Genomic DNA, 26,247 nt, shown 5'->3' on the forward strand with positions numbered 1-26,247 from the left:
TAGAATACATGCATAGCATGGATGAAAGGCTGGGTTCAATCCCCACCATGCCAACACACACACACACACACACACACACACACACACACACACACACACACACTAACAGAAAGACAGTAGAAAAGGAGGAGGAGGAGGAAAGAAGGAAGGAAAGAAGGAAAAACCTCTACCAGCCTCAAATCTTTACTCAGTGAAAATACCTTTCAAAAATAAAGGTGAAATAGACTTTTTCATATACACAATATTTAATGAAAAATCTAACAAAAGATACAGAAGACTTGCATACACTGAAAATTGTAATACACAACTGACAGAAATTAAGATGACCTAAATAAATGGAGACTTATGCTATGTTCTTGAGTTGGAAAAGTAACTATTATTAAAATGTCCCCATATTGATCTATAGATTCAAGCCAAGGCTAACTAAAATCTATGCAGAAATTATAGAACCTGAACAAAGTGATTCAAAAATTCATGAGGAAACATAAGAGCTTATAATCATCAAAACAAGTTTATAGTAAAAGAATAAAGTAATAGGAATAATACTCCCTAATTATGAGGTTTATTATAAAGCTACAGCTATCAATATATATGGTACTGGAATAAAGATAGACAAATCAATGCAACAGATTTAGACAGTCAAGAAATAGACCTGCACATACATGAGCAACTGGTTTTTTGACAAAGGTGAAAATGTAATTCAGTGGGGAAAGAAAGAAGAGTCTTCTTTTTTTTTTCTTTTTGAGATAGGCTCTTGCTATGAAGCCCAAATTGACCTTGAATTTATGATTCTCCTGACTCCGTCTCCTAACTACTGGGATTACAAGCATGTACCACCATATGTGGCAAGAATAGTCTTTTCAACAAATAGTGTTGGAACAAATGGACATCTGTATGAAAAAAAACCTTTTGACATATACATGGCAGCATATAAAAATTAAAAGGAGCCTAAATATGAGAGCTAAAACTATAAAATTTTTATCAAAAATATGTTACCTTGTTTTAAGCAAGTATTTCTTAGTGTACCAAAAGAAAGATCCATGAAAGAATAAAACTGTAAATTATTTTCCATTAAAATTAAGAACTTCTGTTCTTTAAATGATATTGAGAAAAGACAAGCTACAAATTGGAAGAAAATATTTCCAAATCATTTATTTTATAAAGAGCATATATATTGAATAAATATATGAATATAAAGAACTCTCAAGGAAATAATTAAAAATGAACCACCCCATTAAAATGGACATAATATTGAACAGATGCATTACTACATATATTTAAGTGGTAAATATGTATATGAAAAGATATTCAACATTATTATTCATTAGAAACATGCAAATTAAAACCACAATAAGGTAACATCACATATCTACTTAGAACTGTGAAAATGAAAATCAAGACACAGCATATCATGTTGGCAAGGATGTGGAACTGGAATTCATATACTCCTAAGAATATAAAATGGTACAACTAATCTGGAAAAACAATTTGGGGCTTCTTTCAAATCTACACAAACGATTACCATATAATTGAGGCAATGGACACTTAAGGTATTTACCCAAATATAATAAAAGTACATATCTATACCAAGACTTGAAAATAAAGTTTATAGAAGCTTTATTTGTAACAGCCCAAACTAGTAATAGTCTACCTGTTGTTCATCACAGGTGAACAAATTGTGGCATATCCACAATTCTACAACAGAATGGAATGAACTAATACATGCAACAACATGGATCAATCTCAAAACAATTATGCTGAGTGAAAAAAGCTAGGCAAACAAGGACATGATAACATTTGAATGAAACTCTGGACAGAACCAAGTAATCTTTAGAGAGAGAAAGCACAGCAGAGGATGCCTGAGGATGGTGCTGAGAAATGAGAAAACACGGGAGGAAGGGATTTCCAAGGGACATGAAGAAACTTTAGGAGTGGATATAAAATGCTCGCTTATCTTGTGCCTGCCTAGCAAGCACAAGGCCTTGAGTTCAAACTCCAGGACTGTAAAAAAAAAAGTTCACTTATCTTGATGTGGTGATAGCTTCCTGGGTATATACTTATTAAATTTTACTTTAAAACTTATTAAGTCTTACTGTAATTATTCAGAGTTTGTTGCACATCAATTATATTCAATAAAGCTGCTTAAAATTTTTTAAGTATGGGGATGGACTGAATAGGGGTAGGACTAGATTTTGAACCTACCAGAAAGAAACCCCAAATATCCCTGAACTTGTCAAATGCTGGAGATTTAAAATGGCTGACATTTTGGCAGGGAACTGTACAGTAAGAAGTCTTAGAAACCATCCAAATAATAGTAAAGCTCTCCTAGAAGTCCCTTATCTCTTTTTGATCCTAAGAAATTACAAATATCTGTAACCAATTCATAGCTAATTAGAATCTCTGGAAGCAAAACCACACAGTATTTGTTAGCCACTGGGCTTTTGAATTCAAGCACTTCTAGTATTTTGCAGGGCTGCTACTGCTAGACTGTTACCTAATCTAACTGAGACGACAGATTGAAAGAAAAGTCATGACTCATTAAAGCAACATTTTATCATACAATGGGTTGTCTCTGAACTAAACTCCCATAAGGTAGTACAGCTCCTAAAAGTTCCATTGTCATATGGAAATTATACCTCCAATTAGAAGCCAAATTCAGGTGGCTACACAATAGTTTCCAAACAGTGGCTAAGCCACCCCTGAATGCTGTTGTAAATTCATAGGGCCACCAGGAATATTTTTAATTTTTTTTTGTGGTGCTGGGGATTGAATCCAGGGGTTTGTACATGCTAGGCAAGCACTAAAACACTTGAGTCATGCCCCACTCGAGCCCTTTTGGTTTGGGTTTTGTTTTTGTTTTTGAAGCAAGCTCTCCCCACTACCCTAGGTTGGCCTCAGACTCACAATCCTCCTGCCTCTACCTGCAGTAGCCAAGGAATACAGGTGTGCACCACCACATGCAGCTAAAATTTCAAGATAGTTATACTTAATTTCAAGATAAATATATATCTGTTTGGACACTATGGAGTGCTAGCTTGAGTTAAGAAGGGAGTTTCAAAGTTACATATTATGTCATATTATATTCTGTTCTGATGACATCATGTATTTGCAAAGATGGGTCTTAATCAATTGTGTCAAAAATCAAGAATTTGCAGAATAGGAAATGAGGCTGATTCCAAAGTCTGAGAAGCTGTAAAATGTCCAGTCAGCACACACACTCCATTAACAATAGTGCTTAAAAAGTATGTGCCTTATTTTTTCAGTTACCAACATGTTGGGATATAAATACTTACTGAATTACTTGATTTTATTTAGTAAATGGGGCTAGTAGTATTTCTAGGGTATTTCTTTTAGCCTAGGGACACAGTGAAAAAAATTATGACTTTAAGGACACTATGAGCTAAAAAAGTTTGATAACCTCTGCATTAGAATTCCAACAGCCTTCTTTATTACTTTTTCTGAACTACTGGTTCAATGGTAGTCTTACTTGAGCAAGACTTGAATTCAAGTCTTACTTGAACCTGAAAAGATAACACAATTCCCTGATAAAAAACAGCCTGCCCCAGGTTGGGCAAATCCAATGGAATGCTAATCCATCTACTGTAATGATGTGAACTGTTGCCTTGAATGCGCTTGGTGATGAGCTGAACTTCAAAGAGTTCACCTTGAGACTAACTGAGAAACACCTTGAGACCAACTAAAATATACATTTATATAGACTCATATGGCAATACTAATGCCCTAGCTGTATGGTTAATCTACTGGAACACTTAGAATTGGATCAGTAAAGATAAATCCATATGCAGTGCCTTTCTATGGAAACACATGCAACAGACAAGGCTTGAGAGCTCAGTCTTTATGTTATACACATGCATGCATGTATGAATGATGGCACCTAAAGAAATCATCTAGAAAAGGACAAAGCAGATGAAGCATGTCTGAACATTGTCTTTACTACACTGTGTGAATCTATAAGCCAATCTTTCATAGTAAGTAGATAATTTGTGTAAGAACTTCATATGAGAAATTCTACCAGCCTAGCTAGACATTGTGACACACACCTGCAATCCCAGACCTCAGGAGCCTGAGGCAGGAGGATCTTGAATTTGAGGTCAACCTGGGCTACATAGTGAGTTTGAAGCCAACCTGGGCTACACGGTGAGATCCTGTCTCAAAAAAAACAAAACAAAAAAACACCATCAGCTTCATTAATGAAGACCTTTCCAGGGCTGATTGGCATGGCTGTCTTCAGCTCAATCTGTAAGACACACTTGCCATGTTATTCTGTCTTTGCTGAGTTCCCAAACACCAGGAATAAGAGAATGAAGGGAACTGGAAGAAAGAAATACTTGTGTAAGTGTGCTTGCTCTAACCTTCGTATATGAATGGCTATTCTTATAATACTGGCTTTTACCTTGGTAAATGAATACACAGTTCATATGACCTCAGCAAAAAACAGACAGATACTATATTATCTAGTTTATAAGACTAGATGCTGACTTTGTTTCCAGTGGCTAGTTTTCTCTGCCCCTAGAGGTCACCGCAGAACTCATCATTATGGAAAAAGACAACCACCCTGGATCATCCCCAAAAGGATGTGACAGTCTATAATAGGTTGCTTTGGGATTATGGTAAGCAATTTCTGACATGGCTCCCAAGATCCTGACAGTTGGTATTCACGCCCTCATGTAATCCTCTCCCCTTGAGTGTGAGCTAAACCAAGTGAATGGCTTCTAACAAACACAATACTGCAAAAGTGATGATTCATCACTTCCATGATTAGACTGCAAAAGACTTGCTTGCTGGTACTCTCTCTCTTGCTCATTCTATTGAAGTTAACCGCCATGTTGTGAGATGCTCTATGGAGAGACTCTTATGTTTAGGAACCAATGGAGGCTTCTGGCCAACAGTTTATAAGGCATTGTGGCCTTAGCTGAACACCCCAGGAAGGACTTTATCTTACCAATAACCATGCAAATGCAAATTAGCTAAGAAGCAGATCCTTTCCAGTCAAGACTGAAGTGTTGTGAGAGACATGCTCAAAGGACTCACCTCATATACCTAAAAGACCCTAAAAACTCTACCAAAAAACTATTAGAAATCATAAACTCTTTTGGCAAAGCAGAAGGATACAAAATTAACACACAGAAATCAGTAGCCTTTCTATGTACCAACAATGAAGAGACTTAGAAAGATATTAGGGAAACAATCCCATTTACAATAGCCTCAAAAATAATAAAGTATCTTGGAATAAATTTAACAAAGGAAACCAAGACCTTTTCAATGAAAACTATAAACCACTGAAGAGAGAAGTCAAAGACATCAGAATATGGAAAGATCTCCCATGCTCATGGGATTGGTAAAATCAACATTGTGAAAATGGCCAAACTACCAAAAGCAATCTACATGTTCAACTCAATCCCTATCAAAATTCAATGACATTCTTCACAGAGATAGGAAAATCTATCATAAAATACATATGGAAAAACAAAAGACCTCAAATAGCCAAAGCAATTCTTAGCAAAAAGTCCAATGCTGATATCACAATACCCAACTTCAAACTATACTATAGAACCATAACAATAAAAACGGCATGGTACTGGCACAAAAACAGACATGAAGACCAATGTGTAATAGAAGACCCAGACATAAACCCACACAGCTACAGTCAACTGATTTTCAACAAAGGAGCCCAAAACACATAGCAGAGAAAAGACAGACTCTTTCAACAAATGTTGCTGGGAAAGCTGGATATTCACATGTAGAAGTCTGAAATTAGACCCCTGTCTCTCACCCTGTGCCAAAATCAACTCACAAGTAGATTAAGGACCTTAGCCACAAGGCCTAAAACTTTGAAACAACTATAGGAACTAGCAGGAAATACACTGCAAAAGATAGGCGTAGGGAATGACTGACTTCCTAAGCAAAATGCAAAAGGCTCGGAATCTAAGAGAAACAATGAACAAATGGGAGTGCATCAAACTAAAAAGCTTCTGCACAGCAAAAGAAACAGTCACCAGAATCAAGAGACAGCCCACAGAATGGGAGAAAATCTTTTTGCCAGCTACTCATCTGATTAAGGGACTAATATCCATAATCTACAGGGAACTCAAAAATTCAACTCCCAAAGAATCAACATCACAATGAAGAAATGAGTACATGAATTAAATAGGGAATTCTCAAAGGAAGAGGTTCAAATGGCCAGTAAATATATGAAGAAGTATTCAACATTCCTGGCTATAAAAGAGATACAAATTTCATCTCACCCCAGTTAAGAATGGCCATATTCCAGGGCAATAACAACAACAAATGCTGGCAAGGATGCAACACTGTTGGTGGGAATGCAAATTAGTACAACAATTATGGAAATCCATATGGAGATTCTTCATAAAGCTAAAGAGAGAACTGCTACATAATCCAGTGATACCACTCCTGTGTATATATCCAAAGGAACGTTAAATCAGGATACAATAGAGACACTTGTATGGTGATGTTTATTGCAGCACTATTCACAAGAGCCAAGCTTTGGAAACAACCCAGATGCCCTACAACTGATCAATCGATCAAGAAAATGTGATATATATAATGGAAAATATGCCATAAGGAACAATGACATGTGGTTTGAAAATGTGATATATATAATGGAAAATATGCCATAAGGAACAATGACATGTGGTTTGAAGGTACATGGATGCAACTGGAGGACATCATGTTATGTGAAGCAAGCCAGGCTTAGAAAGACAAAGGCCACATGTTTTCTCTCATACATGGAAGACAGATCCAAAAGATACACATATACACAAAAATAAACATGAAAATATACACTCATATGTAGAACATGTTTGTAATAATTAAACTACATTATAGAACTCAGGGAAGGAAAGGAAAAGAGAATGATACAGCATCAACAGCAGCATAAAACATAACATCTGTGAAGGTAGAGGATTGTAAGGATATGTATTGAAAACTACTGACAAATGGGGGTTAAGAGGTAAAGGGGGTAAGGGAGCGCAATGGAAGAGGTTGAATGGACCAAGGTAAAGTATACCCACAGCATGGATACATTTGAGAAACCCCTTTGAACACTGACTTAAATATTAATACTGAAAGACAGGACTGTCAAAAAGGTACAGTTGGGGGGGGGAGTACTTGTGGGAGGAGGCAGGGTGGATGAAGGAGATTAAGGTGAGGGTATATGGTTGATGAACTTCACATACTCATATAAAGTAGAATAAAGAAACCTCTTGCAATTGTTTTAAATGGGGCGGAGAGGAGTTGAGGGGGGGAGAGACAGTAGGGGTAATCTAACCAATGTAGAATATAAGCCTATTTGGAACTGTCACAATGTGACAACAAATACATCCTGTACAACAAATACATCCTAATAAAAATTTATTTAAAAAAAAGGACCCACCTAAGCTATGCCTCAATTTATGTGCCATGGCAATTGAGAGATAATAAACGTTGTTGTTTAAGTTTTGGAATAATTTATTCTGCACTGAAGGATGACTAGCACAGGTTGAGGGCAGTTTCTGTCAACCTGTCTAGATACAGCCAATTCTCAGCTTCAATCAAACACTAATTTAGGGATAGCCATGTGGCTTAAGTTGTAGTACATCTGCCTTGCAAGTACAAAGCCCTGAGTTTAAAAACTCCAGTATGACAAAACAATAACCATTAACAAACCAGCAAACACTAATTTGATTTAAGTCTACAGTCAATTAACTTTAAGTAATAGGAATTATTCAAAATAATCTGTGCAGGTCTGATTCAATCAGTTGAAAGGCCTTAAGAAAAGAGCCCGGGGCTTTCCAAAAGAAAAATTCTGCTGGTAAACAGCTTTTGCCCTGGAGTTCCAACTTCCTTTCTTCACAGCCCGGTTTAGGAATTTCAGAACTACCATGCTAGCTCTCTTAACAGTGTAAGTCAATTCCTTTCAATATATATCTAAACACACATTTTCTGTTAGTTTGGTATCTCTGATTGAACCCTGACTGATAGAACAGTGATGAACGAATCAGGTGGGTGAGAGTCTGCAGGGAGTTGAATAGTTCTCACTTCCTGTATATATACAAATAACCCAAACAGCTTTCTAAATTGTTTAGGCATTGATTCATAGTGGTGAGATGAACATGTCACTTCCTCTCTGTCCTATATGGATTGATGCCCTAATCCCAGATAATTTCAGACACTACTATAGACACTTTGCTACTCCCAGGAAATGCTAATGGATATCAATCAGAACCAATGGAGATACATGTATTTAAGAAGCCCTCAAGGCTGGGAGTGCATTTATAAGAAATTTGAGTAGTCCCATAAAATCTTTTCCCTTCTTTTTTTTTTTAAATATGGAATGTTTCACAAATTTGGGTATCATCCTTGCACAGGAGCCTTGCTAATCTTTTCTGTATCATTCCAGTTTCAGTATATGTGCTGCCAAAGTGAGCACATCTTTGCCCCTTTTGATGGTTTAGCAGACAGGTGGCTGAAAAGATCTTAATAAGCTCAATAAAGTAGGCTGGCACTAACCACTAGAAGAGTCCAGAGGCTCCTCCTTTCTAATAAGGCCATAGGAAACATTAATATTCCCTCTTCCCAACTCTAAATATGTAGAGCATTATACAAGTTGCCCTGTCTACAGAAACAAAATTCCAGATCATTTATGTCTACTCTGTATATCAAAATGATGAGAGTTCAGGGGATATGTGCTCTATTTCACTTCTTAGAAGTCTTCTGGTCAACCTGTCATATTTGCATTGTAGGGTACAAGGAATCCCAAAGCTACGGCTTTTCACTAGGAAATTCTAATTTTGTCACAGTACCCCCAATCCAGTTATAGTTTTTTAATGGGGTCATTTTTAATAATGAGTTTAGCCTGATTATAGAGCTGATATTCCACCTTTATCAAGTTTTCTAGAAAAATAATATCAAAGATGGTTAACCTGAAATCATTTTCTAATTTTCTCTTGAAGAATAACTAAGTTTAACTCTTTTCTCAGACTTCACTCTTATAATCTTGGATTGATACCAAAATTAATATCTATGACCATCAGAAACTGTATTATCTAATGGAATATTAATAATCTCACTTCCTAACAAACTGAACTAGTTTTTAGCTAACTAGTTTTTGTGATCATGGTATCTCCCCTGCCAGGTAAGTATTAGCTAACTAGTTTTTGTAAGACCACAATATATTTTTATATTGAAAATCACAGACAAGTTCACAATAATAACCCAAGACCGATTAGCACACTTAATTTGGTACAATAAAAAAATTATCCCTTTTAGAAGCACTGTCTTTTCTTACCCAGAAGCATAGGTATATCTTGCTCTATAGAACAAGATTCTGGTTGTTATCTACCTAATCACCTTAGGAAATTTTATTGTTGCTATTGTTTGCTTTGCTGAGGATGGAATCCAAGGTCTCTCACATGGCAGACTTCCATCCTAGTGCTCTACCACTGAGCTACAACCCCCGCTTGCCTCGTGGAGTTTTCAATTTTGCATTCTCATTAGTTACCTCTAGATAGCAGCAGAGGACTACATACTAGAATTAAATTTTGTACTCCAGCCTAGGCTTCAATCAACATACCCAGGTGCAGTGATTGACTTGGTTAGAGCTCTCCAACATGGTACACTGTGAGCTTCCAGAAAGGGCTCCCCTTGTGATTTTTCTGAACATTGAACTGTTGTGTGACTTCTGCCTAATTTCTAGTCCCCATTCCTCTATTCTTCCCCTTTCTCATATACAGGGCTCATAATGCACTCCTCCATGAGGGTCTGAACCCTGGCTCATTCAGGATCAATCCAATGGCTGTGCTTCTTTTTGTTATATCATAATTCCACTCACAGACATGGAATCAGTGGGTTTCACTGCCTACCTCAGCTGACGAACTAGACACCAGTGCTAAATCTGGCTTACAGCTAGGCTTTTATAAAACCAAGGCCTCCAAAATAGCATTTGGCTAAATGCAACAGGAGCACCAAAAATGGTATGATTTCTGTTGACACAGCTACAACTGGACTTCTGGCTGTGACACACTGGTAAAGTTTAACATACTCAATGGGGAGAGAAAGGAACACATTGGTTTTTGTTGTCTGCTCATTTTTATGGTATAAGTAGTCCCCCTTCTTCAAAGTTGTACTTTCTGTGCTCTCAGTTACTAGTGATCAACCATAGTATGAAAATATTCTTGAGAAGACAGAGATGGCATTAGAGATAGCATTCACATAACCTCTAATATAGTATATTGTTATAATTAGTTATTGTTAGTCTCTTACTTGCCTAATTTATAAATTAAACTTTTAACCATAAGTATGCATATATAGGAAAATACATAGTATATATAGGGTTTGGTTTCAGGCACCTACTGATCATAGAATATGTAATTGAACCATGGCTAATTTTAAGCTATGGTGATGTAGGAGAAACTAAGAAGATGCATGCCTACAATTAGCTCCTATGATCTGGTATAAGATGGCTCTAGCTGGCTTGGTTTGGGGTCAGGTCCAATGTATAGTCTTTTTAAGAGAATGAACATTTTTTCTTTCAACATAAATTTACACATTCCAGCTAGAGTGATGGTGCATGCCTATAATCTCAGCACCTGGAAGCCAGAGGCAGGAGATTCAGCAGTTCAGGATCGGCCTGGGTTCATTATGTATAGTGAGACCCTGTATAAAAAAACAAAACAATTTCCTCATTTCATTCTTCATCTGCCTATTCACTGAGTCTCAAATGCAGAACTAGGGTGAGGCAAATGAGGTGCCACAGAATATAAAATGTGAGTTATTCACTCTCAATATTATGCAAGTACATGTATAGTAAATATAAGGCCCTGAGAGCGAGTGCTTCCTTAAACCTTGCACATGGCCATATGGCTTCAGCCATTCAATTTTAAGCATATCAACCCCCACCCCCAACCCCACCGTGGAATGATGTCCCATCACCACTTTCCTACCCAGCTTTTTTTTTTTTTTTTTGGTAGTCCTGGTGTTTGAACTCAGGACCTTATGCATGCTAGGCAGGCTGTCTCTACCACTTGAAGCCATAACTTCATTGTTTCTTTGCTTTAGTTATTTTTCAAATAGGGTTTTGAGTTTTTGTCCAGGGAGGGCCTCATCCACAATCTTATGTCTCCTGTGGAGTTGAGGTGACAGGTATGTAATACCACACCCAGCTTGTTTGTTAAGATGGGGTCTCACTAACTTTTTATCCAGGCTGGCCTTAAACCACAGTCCTCATGATCTAGCTGTCTATCTAGGATTAGAGGCATGAGCCATCATGTCCAGCTATCCCTATCCAGCCTTTTTATCTCTCAGGATCTTGGGCACAGTAAGTTTAGGTCTAAAAATCTACTTTACTTCTAGGGTCTATTATAGTACTTACTACTTGACCCAGCAGCCATAGTCTCTGGTTCAGCTAGACAGTCATCCTCACAAGACCCCTAAAGGCTACCTCCTCAACAGTTTTCTGAGTTTTACAGAAGAATGCAAGGCAGTGAACACAGCATACTGTTTAGCAGGAGGGCAGCATTAAATGCAAGTCATTGTAAGTCTCACAGTAGTCCAGGAATATTCTTTAGCACCCCCAAATGATTAGGTCAGTTACAAGGAGACAAGATTACTTGGGTGGGTAAAGGAGCCTCCTTAGTTTAGTAGTCTTATGCCACATAAGAAGACAGTATTTCTTGAACCTACTAATGTTGTTTAGTACTGGTTCAAGTGTCCTGTTCTCCTTCCGGTACTTGACAAGAACACCCAGATATGTAGCACCACATTCAGAAAAACCCAAAACTATGGCCTTCCCCCAAGTTTTTAAAGTTCATTCATAATCCTCCCAGCTCAGATGCTGGGGTTTTGTTTACCACAGGCAATGTTGACGGTTACACAGCTATCATTACACCTTTAGCAAATTACAGAGAAACAGTACTAGAAATCAGCAGGCCATTTTCATAGGAAAAAGGAGAAAGGGTTTTATTAATCCTTATTCATATACATCAAGGCACAACACCATAAAATTATAGAATTTGGGGAATAAGGAAAACACCCTAAACTTTCCAGAAAAATAAAGAACAAGACTTAGGCTGAGGATGTATGGAGCTCAGTGGGGGAAGTGTTTGCCTAGCATTCACAATGCTCTAGGTTTGATCCCCAGCGCCACATAAACAAAAAACAACAAAAACTCCTATAACAGGCCTCAAAGTTTCAGTAATTAAAAAAGCTTTGCACTTTTTGATGGCAGCTCCAGAACCTAGAAGTCACTGAAGAAACATCTTCAAAATTACAAAGAAAAATAATTTCTAAAATAGAAATGCAGGATGCACTATGCTCCTTTGTATAGCTGCCCTTCCATTTGTCTTTTCTCTTAATGGTGTCCTAATAAATCTATTTTCTCTTAAAAAAATAGAAATGCAAATCTACAAAAACTGTTGTTCAAGCTTAAAGGCAGACTTTAAGATATGCAAAGTCTTAGAAAATTTACCTCAATGTATCGTTTCTCAGAAAATGGTTGTAGAACCTTCAGCCCCACCCTACCAAACTAAACTAAACAATAATTTAAGAAAGAGGTATAAATCCAAGAAATAGAGTATTTCTCACAGAGAAGCATAATCTCAGAGTAGTAGTATGGAGAGTTTTCATGATATTTACCAAGTCCAAAGAGCATTTCACAAAGTGAGATGAAGGAAGAATCCAGGAGTGGGTATATTCTGGACAAAAGAGGAAAGGGAGGAAGAGCAGGAGGGGAAATAAGAGATTATATATCTAAATGCATTAAGAGACTTCTATTTCTGTCAAAGGATTTGGAGATGAATTAATGATGAGATACAGAAAACTAAAAAAGGAAAACAAGTTCATAAAATAACCCTGGGGGAAAAGAAGTTATTAAGCATAGAAAAACAGCTCTTTGATTAAAAAAAAAAGAGAAAAGAAAAACAGCTCTTTGATTTAGCTATGACTGGTCTTGACTACATTGAAAAAAATGGAAAAGGGGAAATGCACATATGTCAGGGAGGAGACTAGTGGATGTCAGATACTTTTAATTAATTACCCTAATAATTATTTCTTCCTTATTCTTCTTTTTGCTTTATTTATTTATTTAGGATTAGAGTTTGAACTCAGGGCTTCACACTTACAAAGCAGTCACTCTACCACTTGAGCCATATCACCAACCCATTTTTTCCTTTTTTGAGACAGGGTCTCTGTATGTATACCCGCCGACCTCAAACTCCAGATTGTCCTCCTGCTGCCACCTCCTCAATGCTGGGATCCTAACTGTGTGCCACCACATCTGGCACCCTTAACAGCCACTTCTAATTCCCTTCTCTCTTCCCTACATTATAGAGGCTGGAAAACCTAACTACTACCTTTCCCAAGCTCTTCTTGTAGCGATCAGTGACCAAGAATCTGTTCTAGTAAATGATATGTAATCAAGATATCTAATAAAAGCTTCTGGGAAAGCTTTTATTTCCCTTACTAAATAGATAGTTTTGGCTGCCAGACCCTTTGTCTCTGTCTTGGACATGGATCGATACCTAGAGATGAAACAGTCACACTGCAAACATGAACCTACAAACCAACACTCTAAGGCTACAGGAACAAAAAGAGGACTGAAGATGGTGGCTCAAGCGGTAGACTGCCTACTTTGCCAAGTATGAAGCCCTGAGTTCAAACTCCAGTCCCACACAAAACAAGTAGAAAGAGCCTGAGTTACTGATGATGTAGATGTGCCACTGCACCAGACAGCTTATGTCTAGACTGATGAAAATTACCAATCAGGTTTTCTGCCAAATCTGAAAACAATGAAGATTCTTAACTAATATATGGTACATTAGGGCAAAATATTCATTTACTTTAGTGGAAATTCAATGTCTAAACATTTTTTAAATACAGAAATAAGCACACTATTTACTTAGTAGCATGACAGTGAACACCTGAAAAAAAATCAAATAATTTAAAATGAATGCCACTAAGAAGTAGAAACTGTGGGCAGGGGACTGCTACTTTTCATTGTAAGCCTATAGCAAGGTTTTTCAAAATCAGCACTGCTGACATTTTGGGCCAGATAATTCTCTGCTGTGTGTGTTAGGGGGCAGGGAGGTGTAACTTATGCATTGTTTCCAATGTCCCTGGTCTCTACCAATTACATGTCAATGACAACTCCACCTTTCTCAATTATAACAAGCAAAAGTGTTTCTGATCATTGCCAAATGGCCCTGCAGGGCAAAATTGCCTCTGTTTGAGAACTACTGCCTTTCGGTTCTATTTTATTTATTAACTTTAAGCCATACGAATTTGATAAAAATTAAATTTTGGATAAAGAACAGTATATGAAAGGGGCTAGCCTAGAAACTACCAGTATAATTCCTCTTTTCAAACACCTCTCAGTCTCCTTACCTGACCTTTCCCTGGATCCAAATCTCACTCCTTTCATCCCAGATAAGCACAGACACAACACAGACACTTACCACCTAGAAATGCACACTCGTAATAGCTACAGGTCTTGTTTGTGCTTTGAAGGATAAGGTTATTGTCAGTCCCTTCTTGTGACACTTGAAAAATCTCATTCAGTGGTATTAAAACAATTCTTTCATTTTCTTTATCAAAAAATTTTTCAACAGCAACTCCAAAGCACGTGTAGATGGTTAACACAATTTTTTGGTCATTAGCTTGGGGTTTAGTTGAATATGCCAATGTGAAATTGCCAAGTCTGACTTGGTTTAGGCCTCCAAATGTAAATGAAGTATCCCGACTTGTTTTATACACCACATTTTTATAACTGTCCTCACAAGGTCTTCTCAGCAACTGCAGGGCTTTTGTCAGGTAAAAATGAAAAGCTTTGAATGGGAAGTCATAGATGTAGTCCTTCCGAGACTGCCCAGCCATCTCCACAGCTTTGTTGAACAGATGGTAAAAGAGACTTTGCTCTCCAGCTTCAGAAATATATGCCATCAGGGCTATTCCATGGTTATCCTTAAAACGCATAGGGAGAGAGATCTGAGTTTTGCGGGCTTCCCATTTGATTTTTGCATTTTCCCACACAGTCTCTAAGAGTTGATGGTTTGTCTTTTCCTCCTGGAGCAGTTGGGGAACATATTTTGTTTCCATCCTGTTTGTACATTTTAGGTATTCATCATCGAATGCATTATCTGCCATGTCTAACATTTCAGCCTTTACCTTCAAAGGAAAAAGAAAGTAATATTCTTGAAATAAGGCATTAGTGTATATAATTTTCTCTCACATTACTGTCCCTACCATTTCATCTCTAGCCAAGAATCACTCCTTTCCTACAACCTTTATGTATGAAGTATACTTCATTGCCATTGATAAGTTTTCTCATCTATGACATATTTGTATGAAAGACTAAATGCTAAGTATAGGTACAAGGCTACCTATAGTTAGCCTTGTACCTATAGTTCATTTATCTGAACACTGTAGTACACAGGAAATTGAAGACCTTTGTGGCAGTCCTGTCTTTGAACAATATCATTATCTATATTTCCTCAAACCCTCAAGACTGTTGGAATAACTTGAAATATCATGTGTAAAAATACTGTACAGAATAGATAAATACAGAATGGCAAGTATTACTTTTTTCCTCTGGGCATGCCCCCTTTCCTTGTCCATATGACATGGATAGGTCTGATTTTGCACCTTCAGACCCAAGAATAATCAGGTGATCAAGGTCTAGCAATCAGAACATTCAAAGTCCCCTCTGTCCCCCAAAATGGATCTTTCTTCCTCTAAAACCATAAATTCTCAGGACAACATTAGCTTGGGGTTTTCAGTAATTATCCTTTGAGTTCCATAGGGTAATCTTGTCTGAAAGAAAAGTAACAAAGAAAGACCTGCAGAACTGAGAGGAAGAAAACATATGTGAGGTCCTTATTCTAGCTGTTTTACCCTAATCATAAAAATCAACAAATTATCCATTTTTTGTACTAGTTTGAACTGTGTTTCTGTCACATACAATGGGAAGGCGTAATGCATCATCTACATGACACACATACTCACAGATATAAGAAGCAGGGTGGTATTAACATTAATTTGAAGCCAGATATAACTGGGTTCAAATTCTATTTCCATTACTCATTTCCCACATGGGAAAGTTAAATGACATTTCTGAGTCTCAATTTTTCATTTAAAAATGAAGATAAAGTAGATAAAATAATATTTTAATTACAGGATTGTTGTGAAGATTAAATTACATAAAGAATACATACAAAGCCCTTAACCAATGCCTGGCACATACCAGCCCTTCAACAAACTGTGGTTATTAATTATTATTTCATGATAGTAATTATGTGTTATACTGTAAGGTTTCAGGACAGAATCTGTTAACACATTTATCTTTGAATTCTAAGCACCTAGCACAGAAACTGACAAAATATTCAGGTGAACTAAATAAGAATCCCACATTCTCAATTATGGATCAAAAAAACAACACAACAACATGAATGAATCCACTCAGCAAATTATGGGTTTCTACAAATAAAACAACAATGCTTCTTTTTCTACTATTTCATACTTGTATAGTGCATGGTTGCATAAGTCTGCACAGCAACCTCAACTGGAAATTTGTGGAGACATTTAGAGAGGAGTTGTTAAAGTTACAAGTTCCATGTATATGATTCATTTAAAAATGTGTGTTTATGTGTGTGTGTGTGTGTGTGTGTATTTGTGGGGGAGAAATAGAGAGAATACCAATTTTTTAAAAAAAAAAACAAAAACTTGATCATATATCTTCTTCCTACTACTTCTTTTCCTCCTTACAATCAGACTTCTTGAAAGAAATATCCTTGTCATCTGTACATCACTTCCCAATTACCTCTCAATCTTCCCTATTTTGGTTTCCCATCATTCCACCACCCATACAGTTCTAAGGGAGAATTTCTTAGACTCCTTCACATGTCCAACATATTCTAGCTAGCCACAAAATGTTAAGAGTTTCTCAAAGCTAATTATTTTGTAATTCTCAACTCTACCTCTAGGCAACTATACACATGTCTATAATACTGATTATCATCTAAATATCTCTGACCTGTCTTGCAAGGGTCAGACCTGTATATCAACTGCCTACTTGATACTCCACTTGAATGCCCAAAGACCCTTCACACACGACATGCCTAAGGCCAAATTTATAACATATTGCCTAAAACCACGACCAATAACAACATAATTCTTATTTAAGGTCGTGTGTTCATTTGTGAAGTTTTCCTAGATACCTCTTCTCAGTCACTCTCTGAGGGCACCCAATTTCTAAGGCCTAACAAACATCATCAGAGTTCTTTCTATATGCCAAACACTAAGTACTTTATAGGAATTAACTTGTTTAGTCCTCATGGCAAGCCTATAAAGTAAGTACTATATTAGCCACCTGTACTTTTTAAAGATTAGAAAGCAAAGACACAGAGAGATTGAATCTTATATAGAATTGGAACTTGAGCCTGGACAATCCTGTCACAGTGTTTTGTCCTCTTAACCAAAATGTTCTGCTGCCTTTAAAGGATAGAATGTTTCTAATGATGAAGACTGCGGGCATTTATATAGCACTTTTAAAAGTGTTTTGTCTTCCTAAAAGTACTTTATATGCATGAATGAAAATAGAATGAAGCTCATTAAAATTGTAAAAAAATGGGGGAGAAGGTAAGAAAGAGTAATAGAGGGGATGATTTTGATCAAAGCACAGTGTACGTATGCATGGAAGTATCACAATGAAACCCCTTGTACAATTAATATACACTAATAAAATACATGTAAAACAAAGCCTTATGAAAGGTTGGGCAGACAGTTATTAACACCATTTCCTGGGTAAGGGAACTGGGCCAGCACCAGAAACTATCTGGACTACTAACCACAGGACATTCTGCTGGGGAAGTCACAGGGACCTCTGCACTCCTGGGTTTGTAGGTCAGTTTCTCACATGGGAATTTGAGCTTCAGGAGATCAAATCACTTCTGTCTCACAGTCAAGAAATGCACCTTCCTCTGCAGCACAGAATGTACCAGAGTTCAACTTGAGCACCAATGCCTGATTTATCTTCAAGACTTCAACATAAGACATCAGACCTGAAACTACCTCTCACATTCCTTACATCACATTAGAGTTGATCCAATATGTTCCTGTTTTCTCCCTATGCTTAAAACCAGTGTCCATATGTCTAATTTTAGCTATCAAGCCTTTCTGGCCAGACACCACAGCTGATTGTGTGTTCTGTACGGTGCATGCCTTGAGCAGTTACAAAGTTCACAAAAGCTACCACTATTCAGGGACGACTAAATGGATACTCAAAACAGGTATGAAACATTACGCAAATAAGTTAATTATAATTTCTTCCTCTAATTTATCCACTGGAACGTAAGCTCATTATGATGAAATTCAATTACCAAAATTTTATTGCAAATATGTGGAACTATTACAAACCTTGATAAAAAATACATTAAAATTATGCTACAAAAGAGTATTAAAATGAAAATTAAAGCCATAAGGCACCACTTCACACCAACTAGGATGAGTCAACAAAGTCAAGGGATCCGTATGGTAGTACATCCTTGTAATCCAAGCTACTTAGAAGGTAGAGATAGGAGAATCACTGTCTGAGGCCAGACTGAACAAAAAAGTTAGTGAGACCCTATCTCAAAAACAGGTCCAGTACAGTGGCTTGTGCCTGTAATCCCAGCTACTCAGGAGGCAAAGGTAGGAGGATCCCAGTCTGAGGCTGGTCCAAGTAAAAAAACACAACACCCTATCTGAAAAATACTAAAAAGCAAAATGGACTGAGGGTATGGCTTTAGTGGTAGAGTACCTGCCTAGCAAGCATGAGGTCGAGTCCAAGCCCCAGTACTTAAATGCCCATCCCCCCAAAAAAAGTAAAAAACAAACAAAAATACAAGGATTCAAAAAAAAAAAAAAAACTGGCACCCTTATTAGGGTTCCATTGCTGGTAGGACTGTAAGAAAGTACAGCCACTGTGGGGCAGTACTTCAGAAGTTAAACGTAAGAATACCATATGGCCCAGTGATTCTACTCTAGGTATATACCAAAGAGAACTGAAACATATGTTCATAATGAGTAATTTGGTTATCATGCAGTGTAAAAGCATAGTGCATATATGTAGGAAATGTATATGAAATTTTCATTTACATATGTATTTCCTACATATATACAAAAGCTATTATGTAATGCTGTTAGTGCTTATATTATTCCCAGACAAGTCAATAATTATAAAAAAATTTAAAAGAAAATTTATGTTCATACAAAATGTGAACACAAATGTTTATAGGAGGACTGTTCATAATAGAAAGTGGGAACAATCCAAATGTCCCTCAACTGATGAATGGATAAAACAAAATATGATACAGCCATCTAATGGAAAGAATAAGATACTAATATATGCTAAAATATGGATGGGCCTTGAAAACATTATGCTAAGCAAAAGACCATATATTGTAAAACTCCATTCCAATGAAAATGTCCAGAACAAGCGAATCCACACACAAAAAAGTAGATTACTGAGCTTGTGGAGTGGCTCAAGTGGTAGGCCTAGCAAGTGTGAGGCCCTGAGCTCAAACCCCAGTCCCTCCAAAAAAAAAACCCAGTAGATTACTGGTTGCCAGGGAATGGGGAAAGAAGGAATTAGAGCTAACTACCAATAGGTAAAGGGTTTTTTTGTAGGATGATGAAAATGTTATGCAACTAAATGGTAATAATGGTTGCACAATATAGTAAATACCTAAAAACCATTGAAATGCACACTTTAAAATGGTGAATTTTTATAGTATGTGAATTATAAATCAATTTAAAAATTACACAACAGAATGTGCAGGCTACAAAATACACAACAATTCTGTAGACAATGGATCATAAAATCAAATTCAAAAATAGATAAAATTTTTAAGGCTTAAAGATATTTTAAAGAAGGCATTCAAGATCAGAACACAAATAGTTAATATGACAGCTAACAATGCAGGGGGAAATCAAGTGAGATACCCAATTTATATTTTACATAAAATATGTTACAGAATGTTTAAAGATTTAACTGCAAGTAAGTTTATAAAATTTCTATGGGGGGGAGTTATGAGGAGCTGGGCATAGTAGCTCATACCTGTAATCCCAGCTACATGGGAAATGGAATCTAAGAGGGTCACTGTTTGAGGCCAGTCTAGGCAAAAAGCTAGTGAAACCGACCCTATCTCAACAAACAAGCAGGGCATTGGTGGTGTATGCCTATAATACCAGCTATGTAGAAGGTATAGGTAGGAGAATCATGGTCCAAGACCCAATCCCATGCCAAAATAGGAAAAAAAAAAAAAAAGAAAAAAGAAAGAAAGAAAAAAAAAGAAACCCTGCAAGACCTTATCTGAAAACTGAAGCAAAAAAGGTTTGGGGCATGGCTTAAGTGGTAGAGTGCCTGCACAACAACAGCAAAGACCTGACTTCAAACCCCAGGACTGAAAAAAACAAACCTACAAACACACACACAAACTATGAGGAAACAGTCATTACATAGCTTAATAAAAAACATGTAACCAAACATCACAACATTATTTTATTTGGAGAAAAACTCATAACATTTTCAGGATATTTACTGACATGAAGAGATAAGTAGCACAGTATTAACTTTAAAAGCAAGGTGGAAAAAAAACTGTGTATAGCTTGAATCTATTTTTTATAAATTATATATACAAACTGAGAAAGTAAAGCCATGAAGGCTATATACACTGACACCTTATGAGTCTTTCCCTCTGAATAGGTACTATGGATGATTCTTGCTGTCTTTTTCACTTTTAATTTTTCAACTTTCTAAGGCTTACATATATACATCTGCAAGATGGAAAAAAGCCACTTATAATAAATTCATTTACCTATCCCACCTTCAGGCAATATTATATCAAGAGTTTCCATTCCAGTGGCCACATGCTTCCCATTCCCAGCATTACCTGGAAGATGTCCATTAGAATCAAGGCTACCAGCAGCATGGTGACCATTTCAAAATGTCCCATCTTCATTTTTCTCTTCTAAATTAAAATGAAAAAAGTTGCAACTCAGTACACTTAAAAAAGTAGTTTAGAGGGGCAGACAGCAAGATGACACTATATATTTACATTGTGGGAGGATATTGTGATGGTCAGGAAATGACTATGAATTTCTAATAGCTGCAAGAGCCACTGGGTTTTGTCTGGTGGTCTAACACCTTCTTTCATTCTAGAAATGAGAAAACGAAAACTTCAGTGATTTGCTCAAGATTAAATCTGTCCATTTCCATTACTGCTCAAGACAGTTTTTCCATTAGAGTCACTGCTAGACATTTTTTTTTCCTATCTCTGAATCACCACTCAGCATGCACAGGAAATAACACATCAAACTGAAACACCAGTCTCAAACTGGTCCTCTTGCTTCCAGTTTCTAGACATTCTCTAGGAACGTATTCATGTACATCTTCCATTCTTCTATCTTCTTTGCAAACTAAGCCAGGCCCATCTGGATGACAGGGAAGAGTTGATGAGCCCAGAAGTGGTACAAGTCTGATTACCTAAGGTATCCTCCTTTTTCCAAATATTCACAATCAAAAGAAGTCTAAATGTAAATCAAGTGTCTTGCATAACTTTCAGAAGGCAAGAATGAGAAACTGGGTAGGCACCAATTCTAAGGGGATTATATATAACTCCACTGGCTAAATGCCCAGTATTCATACCAGCATTTATGATACTATAAGAGGTAAATAAGAGGGTAAAGAGGCCTTCAGAGACTGAAGCTGTCCCAGAGCCCTTAATCAATTCAATTAAAAGGATGCAGCAGGTTAGCTTTCAGTTACTCCCACATACCTCCAACAAAGTTGACATTACTAGAAATGAAATAAAACCTCTACTTTATCCCATCAATCACCACATTCTGGATTCTGAAAATGGGAATGAACAGCATAGAGAAAGGGAGGTAGTCTTTCTTTTATTAGCTCTTTTTGACCCCAGATTCCCATCTTTCTTCAAAAGCACTTTTTTTTAACACTAAAGACATTAAAATTTAGTACCAAGATGCTACTTTTGTGTTAAACTTCCCTTTCTACAAAATATTCAGAATATGACATTTGGTAGATACCTGTCACAAGGCAGTATGTGCCAAGCAAGCAGTGGATCAAAGTTTTCTTGATAATGCTTCACTTCTGAATACAAGCTGAGTGCAAATAAGTCAAAATGTTTACCTGGCTTTTGTGCCTTTGAAAGAGGTTTAAATGATGCTAGGTCTCAAACAGATTTCCCACTCTCAATTGTGGTAAGCATGTCTTCAGGATGGGATGTTGTTGACAGTGAGAGCTGAGAAGTGAATGCTTTTCTTTTTATAAACACCCCCAGCAGCAGCTTGGCAGTGGCACATTACTCCACTTGTGTTCTGCTATTTATATCTGGCCCCCACACTAGGTCTTGGAATCACTTAAGTTAACACTTTAAATCTCCAAGAGGCTTAAAGCCACAGCAATTGTGTCTAACCATCGGCACGTTCAGTTCTGAGCCCACAGTTCTGGGCTTCTCAGAAAGAAATCACTTCCCATTCCTAATACTGAGATGTCAGACTAAAGCTGCAAGATTCACATAATTAAGAGGACTTGCTGAGGGAGGGGGCGGAGTGGATGGTAAGGGAGGGGGTGGGGGCAGGGGGGAGAAATGAACCAAGCCTTGTATGCACATATGAATAATAAAAGAAAAATGAAAAAAAAAATAGGACTTGCTTTGTTAATCATTGTCAGTGGTGATAGCTATCACCATTCACTCAACTAGCTTACAGACGTAAATTGTAGATACTGTGCCATGTATGGGATACATGAGCAAGTAAAACAAAGTACTGAAAAGCATTCATAACTGAATAAAAGACACAAAGATGCATACTACACCCAAACATAACATGACAATAATCTTTCTTAAGTGTAGACAAAGTCCTGTGAGAACACTGGGGAGGAAAGGAGTTGCCTACAACTACAGTTGTCATTTGAGTAAGGCACACATGGTAAATATGTTGGCTATAATGATGAAGAATATTCAACATTTTATTGACTAGGGGATAAGAAACCTTGAAATGTCCTGGGAAATTCATGCATATTTACATCAAAATACACTAATAGAATGTTGACAGGAGCACAATTCACAATAACCCAAAACTGAAAATATCCAAATCCTAACAGTAGAATGGATAAACTGTAATATATCTATGCAATGGATTTTATATAGTATTGAAAATGAATAAGCTAACAATACATAAAATGTGGGTAAATCTCACAAACAAAATTTTGAGCAAAAGTAGAGACACAACTAATATAGAGTACAAGAATCAGGCAATATACATTTATGTCATTACGAGTCAGAAGAGTGGTCACCCTGGGTAACAGGTAGTAACTGGAAGGGGTTCAAGAGAAGCTTATAGAATGCTAACTGCATTTTGGTTCTGGGTACCAATTACACTGCCATATTATTTAATTTGTGATAACTCACCAAGTCATACACTTATGATACATGTTTTTCCATACATATACATATATTACTTCAATGAAACAATTTTAAATTATCAGGAAGTATACCCGAGCTTACAAAATGCATTTTTATGTGGTGAAAAGTTTGCCTACTTCTGTGCCAGCATTACATGTATTACTATCACAAACACTGCTGGGCAAGCAGGCACACATTCCTGCGCTGGGCAGAAGTTCCACAAACTGCTGACCAAAAAGGGAAGTGACCACCCTTATCATATCATGTCCTGTTTGCTGGAGCTGAGCCCAGAGCTAACCCAGCCTAACATACTGGAGTAGATAACAAGGAGGGAGAGAGAGATAGAGGATACTGCCTCAAGGCCTACAGTGTGTTCTCAAAATCTGTATATTCTCAAATTTTAGAGAAGAAATTGGTCTTTTAGTTATTTATTACTACTACTTTTACAGTCATATTACTGAACTCAATCTCTAGTATAAGGCAAAGTGGGCAGAGTATATAACGGCACTAAATTTGCACATTAACTCATACCTTTGTCTCCTTGGTACTGTTTTTTTTTTTTTAAGGCACAGCTTCCGTACATAAACCACGCTGGAATCAAACTCACTACCTTCCTACTCAGCCTCTGGATTATAGACTTGTACCACCACACCCCAGTTAGGTACATTAAGGTCTTATAGCTGACTTGTAATTTGTGAAAATACATCATTGATATATTTCTTTTGTTTTTGTGTTATTGTTCTGAAAGGAGCATGCACTTATTTTCAGAAACTTAAGAGGGTCCACCAAAGACAAGGCTTATCAAAGCTATACTTATGAGCATGTGGCAGATGCAGCAAAAACTTCACAACAATTCAGCAATCATTAGTTGAGGTCCCTCAAAGAAATAAAAGCCTTTACTTGTTTCCTATTTTGACTTGGTAAGACTTCTTTGTTTTTGGTGGTACTGGGGTTCAAACTCAGAGCCTCATGCTTACAAAGCAGGAGCTCTATCTCTTGAGCCACACCTCCAGTCCTCTATTTTGACTTGAAAGGATACCTCATGAGCTGAATCTTTATTTTTCCTTCATGTTTGGTTTTTATTTTGCTGAGGATTTTGGTTAAGTCTTTTAGTATTATGTGAATTTATGCTAAGATAACTTTTATTGCTATTACAGTATTATTGGCCAGCATGGAGGCTCATACCTATAATCCCAGATACTTAAAGAGACAGAGATCAGGAGGATCTTGGACATCAGAAGAATCTCAGCTCAAGGCCAACCTAGGCAAAAAATTAGTGAGATACTACCTCAACCACTAAGCTGGGCATGGTGGTGAATCCCTGTCATCACAGCTCTGAGGGAGGCCTTAAGGTAGGAGGATCATGGTCCTGGCTAACACAGGCAAAAATGCAAGAGCCTATCTAAAAACAAAAAGGGCTGGAGATATGGCTCAAGTAGTAGAGTGTTTACCTAGCAAACACAAGGCCCTGAGTTCAAAGCACAGTACTACGAAAAATAAAATTAATACAACAAACTCTAGTCAGTCTAAGGCATCTATTAAAAACAAAACCCCAACAACATACTTTGTGATTTAGGGATACAGCCAGCTGCCAAAAGGAGGTCAGAAGAGACTGCAGAAAGCTTCCACAGGATTTTTTTGGTGGTGGTGCTAAGCATCCAATCAGGACCTTATGCATGCTAGACAGGCTGTTTTCCACTGAGCTACATCCCTAGCCTGAAGGTCAGTATGTCTGACTTCTTTTTTTACCCCTCACCAAACAAACTTTACTGTAGCCCTGAGCTTGCTCACTGGGCTCTTCTCTCCAGGGCCTGCTGAAACTGGAGGACTGGAGGTTGTGGGGATCCTGTGTGGTCTCCACAGCACCCTTGTCACATTTAGACTCAGGAGGGGCCAGTACAGGATACCTGTATCACAGTACAGCTAGGGACACCCTCTCTGCCCGGTGGGCTCATGGCCCTCCCTTGGTCACAGGGTAAAGCCACTGAGGGATCCTTTTTTTCCTGGACCACAACTTCTTAGGTCTGACTGTGGGTTTGACCTTTCTCCCAGGACTCATATCTGGAAGACTGGATCTATGTTATATGACAGGTTTTCAGATGATTTGAAACAGCTCATCTGCTTCCCTTTACTCCCAAATGAAATGATTTGTGAAAGCCAATGTAATTGGTTGTTCTTGTATTTTGTTTCTTTTCTCCAATATTTAGTTATAATTACTCATTCTCAAAAGAGTTTGTTCCCAAAAAGAAAGACCATTTTTTTGTTCTTCTGGGGTTTTTGAGACAAGGTCTTATGATGTAGCCTAGTCTGTCTTGAACTGCAATCCTCCTGCCTCCACCTCCCAAATAATCTGGGATTACAGATGTGTCCTATCATGCCCAGGTGAAATAGTTTTGTTTAAATTAGATTAAAAATGCTTATTAGAATCCTCACCTTTAGAATGTTACCTCTGAGCTTTTTGGTAATAACTGCTTTTATCCAGTTTAGATGTGTTTTTGTCTTTTTCTATATTTGTGTGGTTTTTCCACAGTTGTGCACAACTGACGAGATTGTGAAAGAGGCCTTTTGTTTGCATTTTTTGATCGTTTCTTCCAGTGCTAGAGATGGAACCCAGGGCCTCATGTGTACTAGGCAAGTGCTCTGCCACTGAGATACATCTCTTTTTTAAAGAGAACTTTTCCTAAATTTTACCAAATTATAACATGTTCTCTTTTATTTTGTAAATAAATGTACCCCCAAGTTCTTAATGCCATATTAAAATACAGGGTACTTC

The 26,247-nt window shown here is 37.3% G+C and overlaps 1 protein-coding gene and 1 non-coding gene across 7 annotated transcripts in view; both read right to left on the reverse strand.

Moving 5' to 3' along the window:
- Positions 1 to 26,247, reverse strand: part of Art3 (ADP-ribosyltransferase 3 (inactive)) — a 119,892-nt gene that overhangs the window by 22,795 nt on the left and 70,850 nt on the right. For 2 of the 6 annotated variants that reach the window (XM_074041983.1, XM_074041982.1), the window contains exons 2-3: positions 20,940 to 21,017; positions 14,469 to 15,177 (exon numbers count right to left, since the gene is read on the reverse strand). In XM_074041983.1, the coding sequence (XP_073898084.1) occupies positions 14,469 to 15,177; positions 20,940 to 21,008 (778 nt within the window). In that variant the 5' untranslated portion in view covers positions 21,009 to 21,017. Of the gene's footprint in view, positions 1 to 14,468; positions 15,178 to 20,939; positions 21,018 to 21,104; positions 21,177 to 22,095; positions 22,342 to 26,247 lie in introns of those variants that run through there. The other 4 variants (XM_020184054.2, XM_020184055.2, XM_074041981.1 and 1 more) reach the window with 4 other exon arrangements.
- Positions 8,343 to 8,449, reverse strand: LOC141411128 (U6 spliceosomal RNA). The gene has a single exon (XR_012435969.1). It is a non-coding gene; the product is annotated as a U6 spliceosomal RNA (small nuclear RNA).

This window comes from Castor canadensis, chromosome 9 (genome assembly GCF_047511655.1).
Source record: "Castor canadensis chromosome 9, mCasCan1.hap1v2, whole genome shotgun sequence".
Lineage (NCBI taxonomy): Eukaryota > Metazoa > Chordata > Mammalia > Rodentia > Castoridae > Castor > Castor canadensis.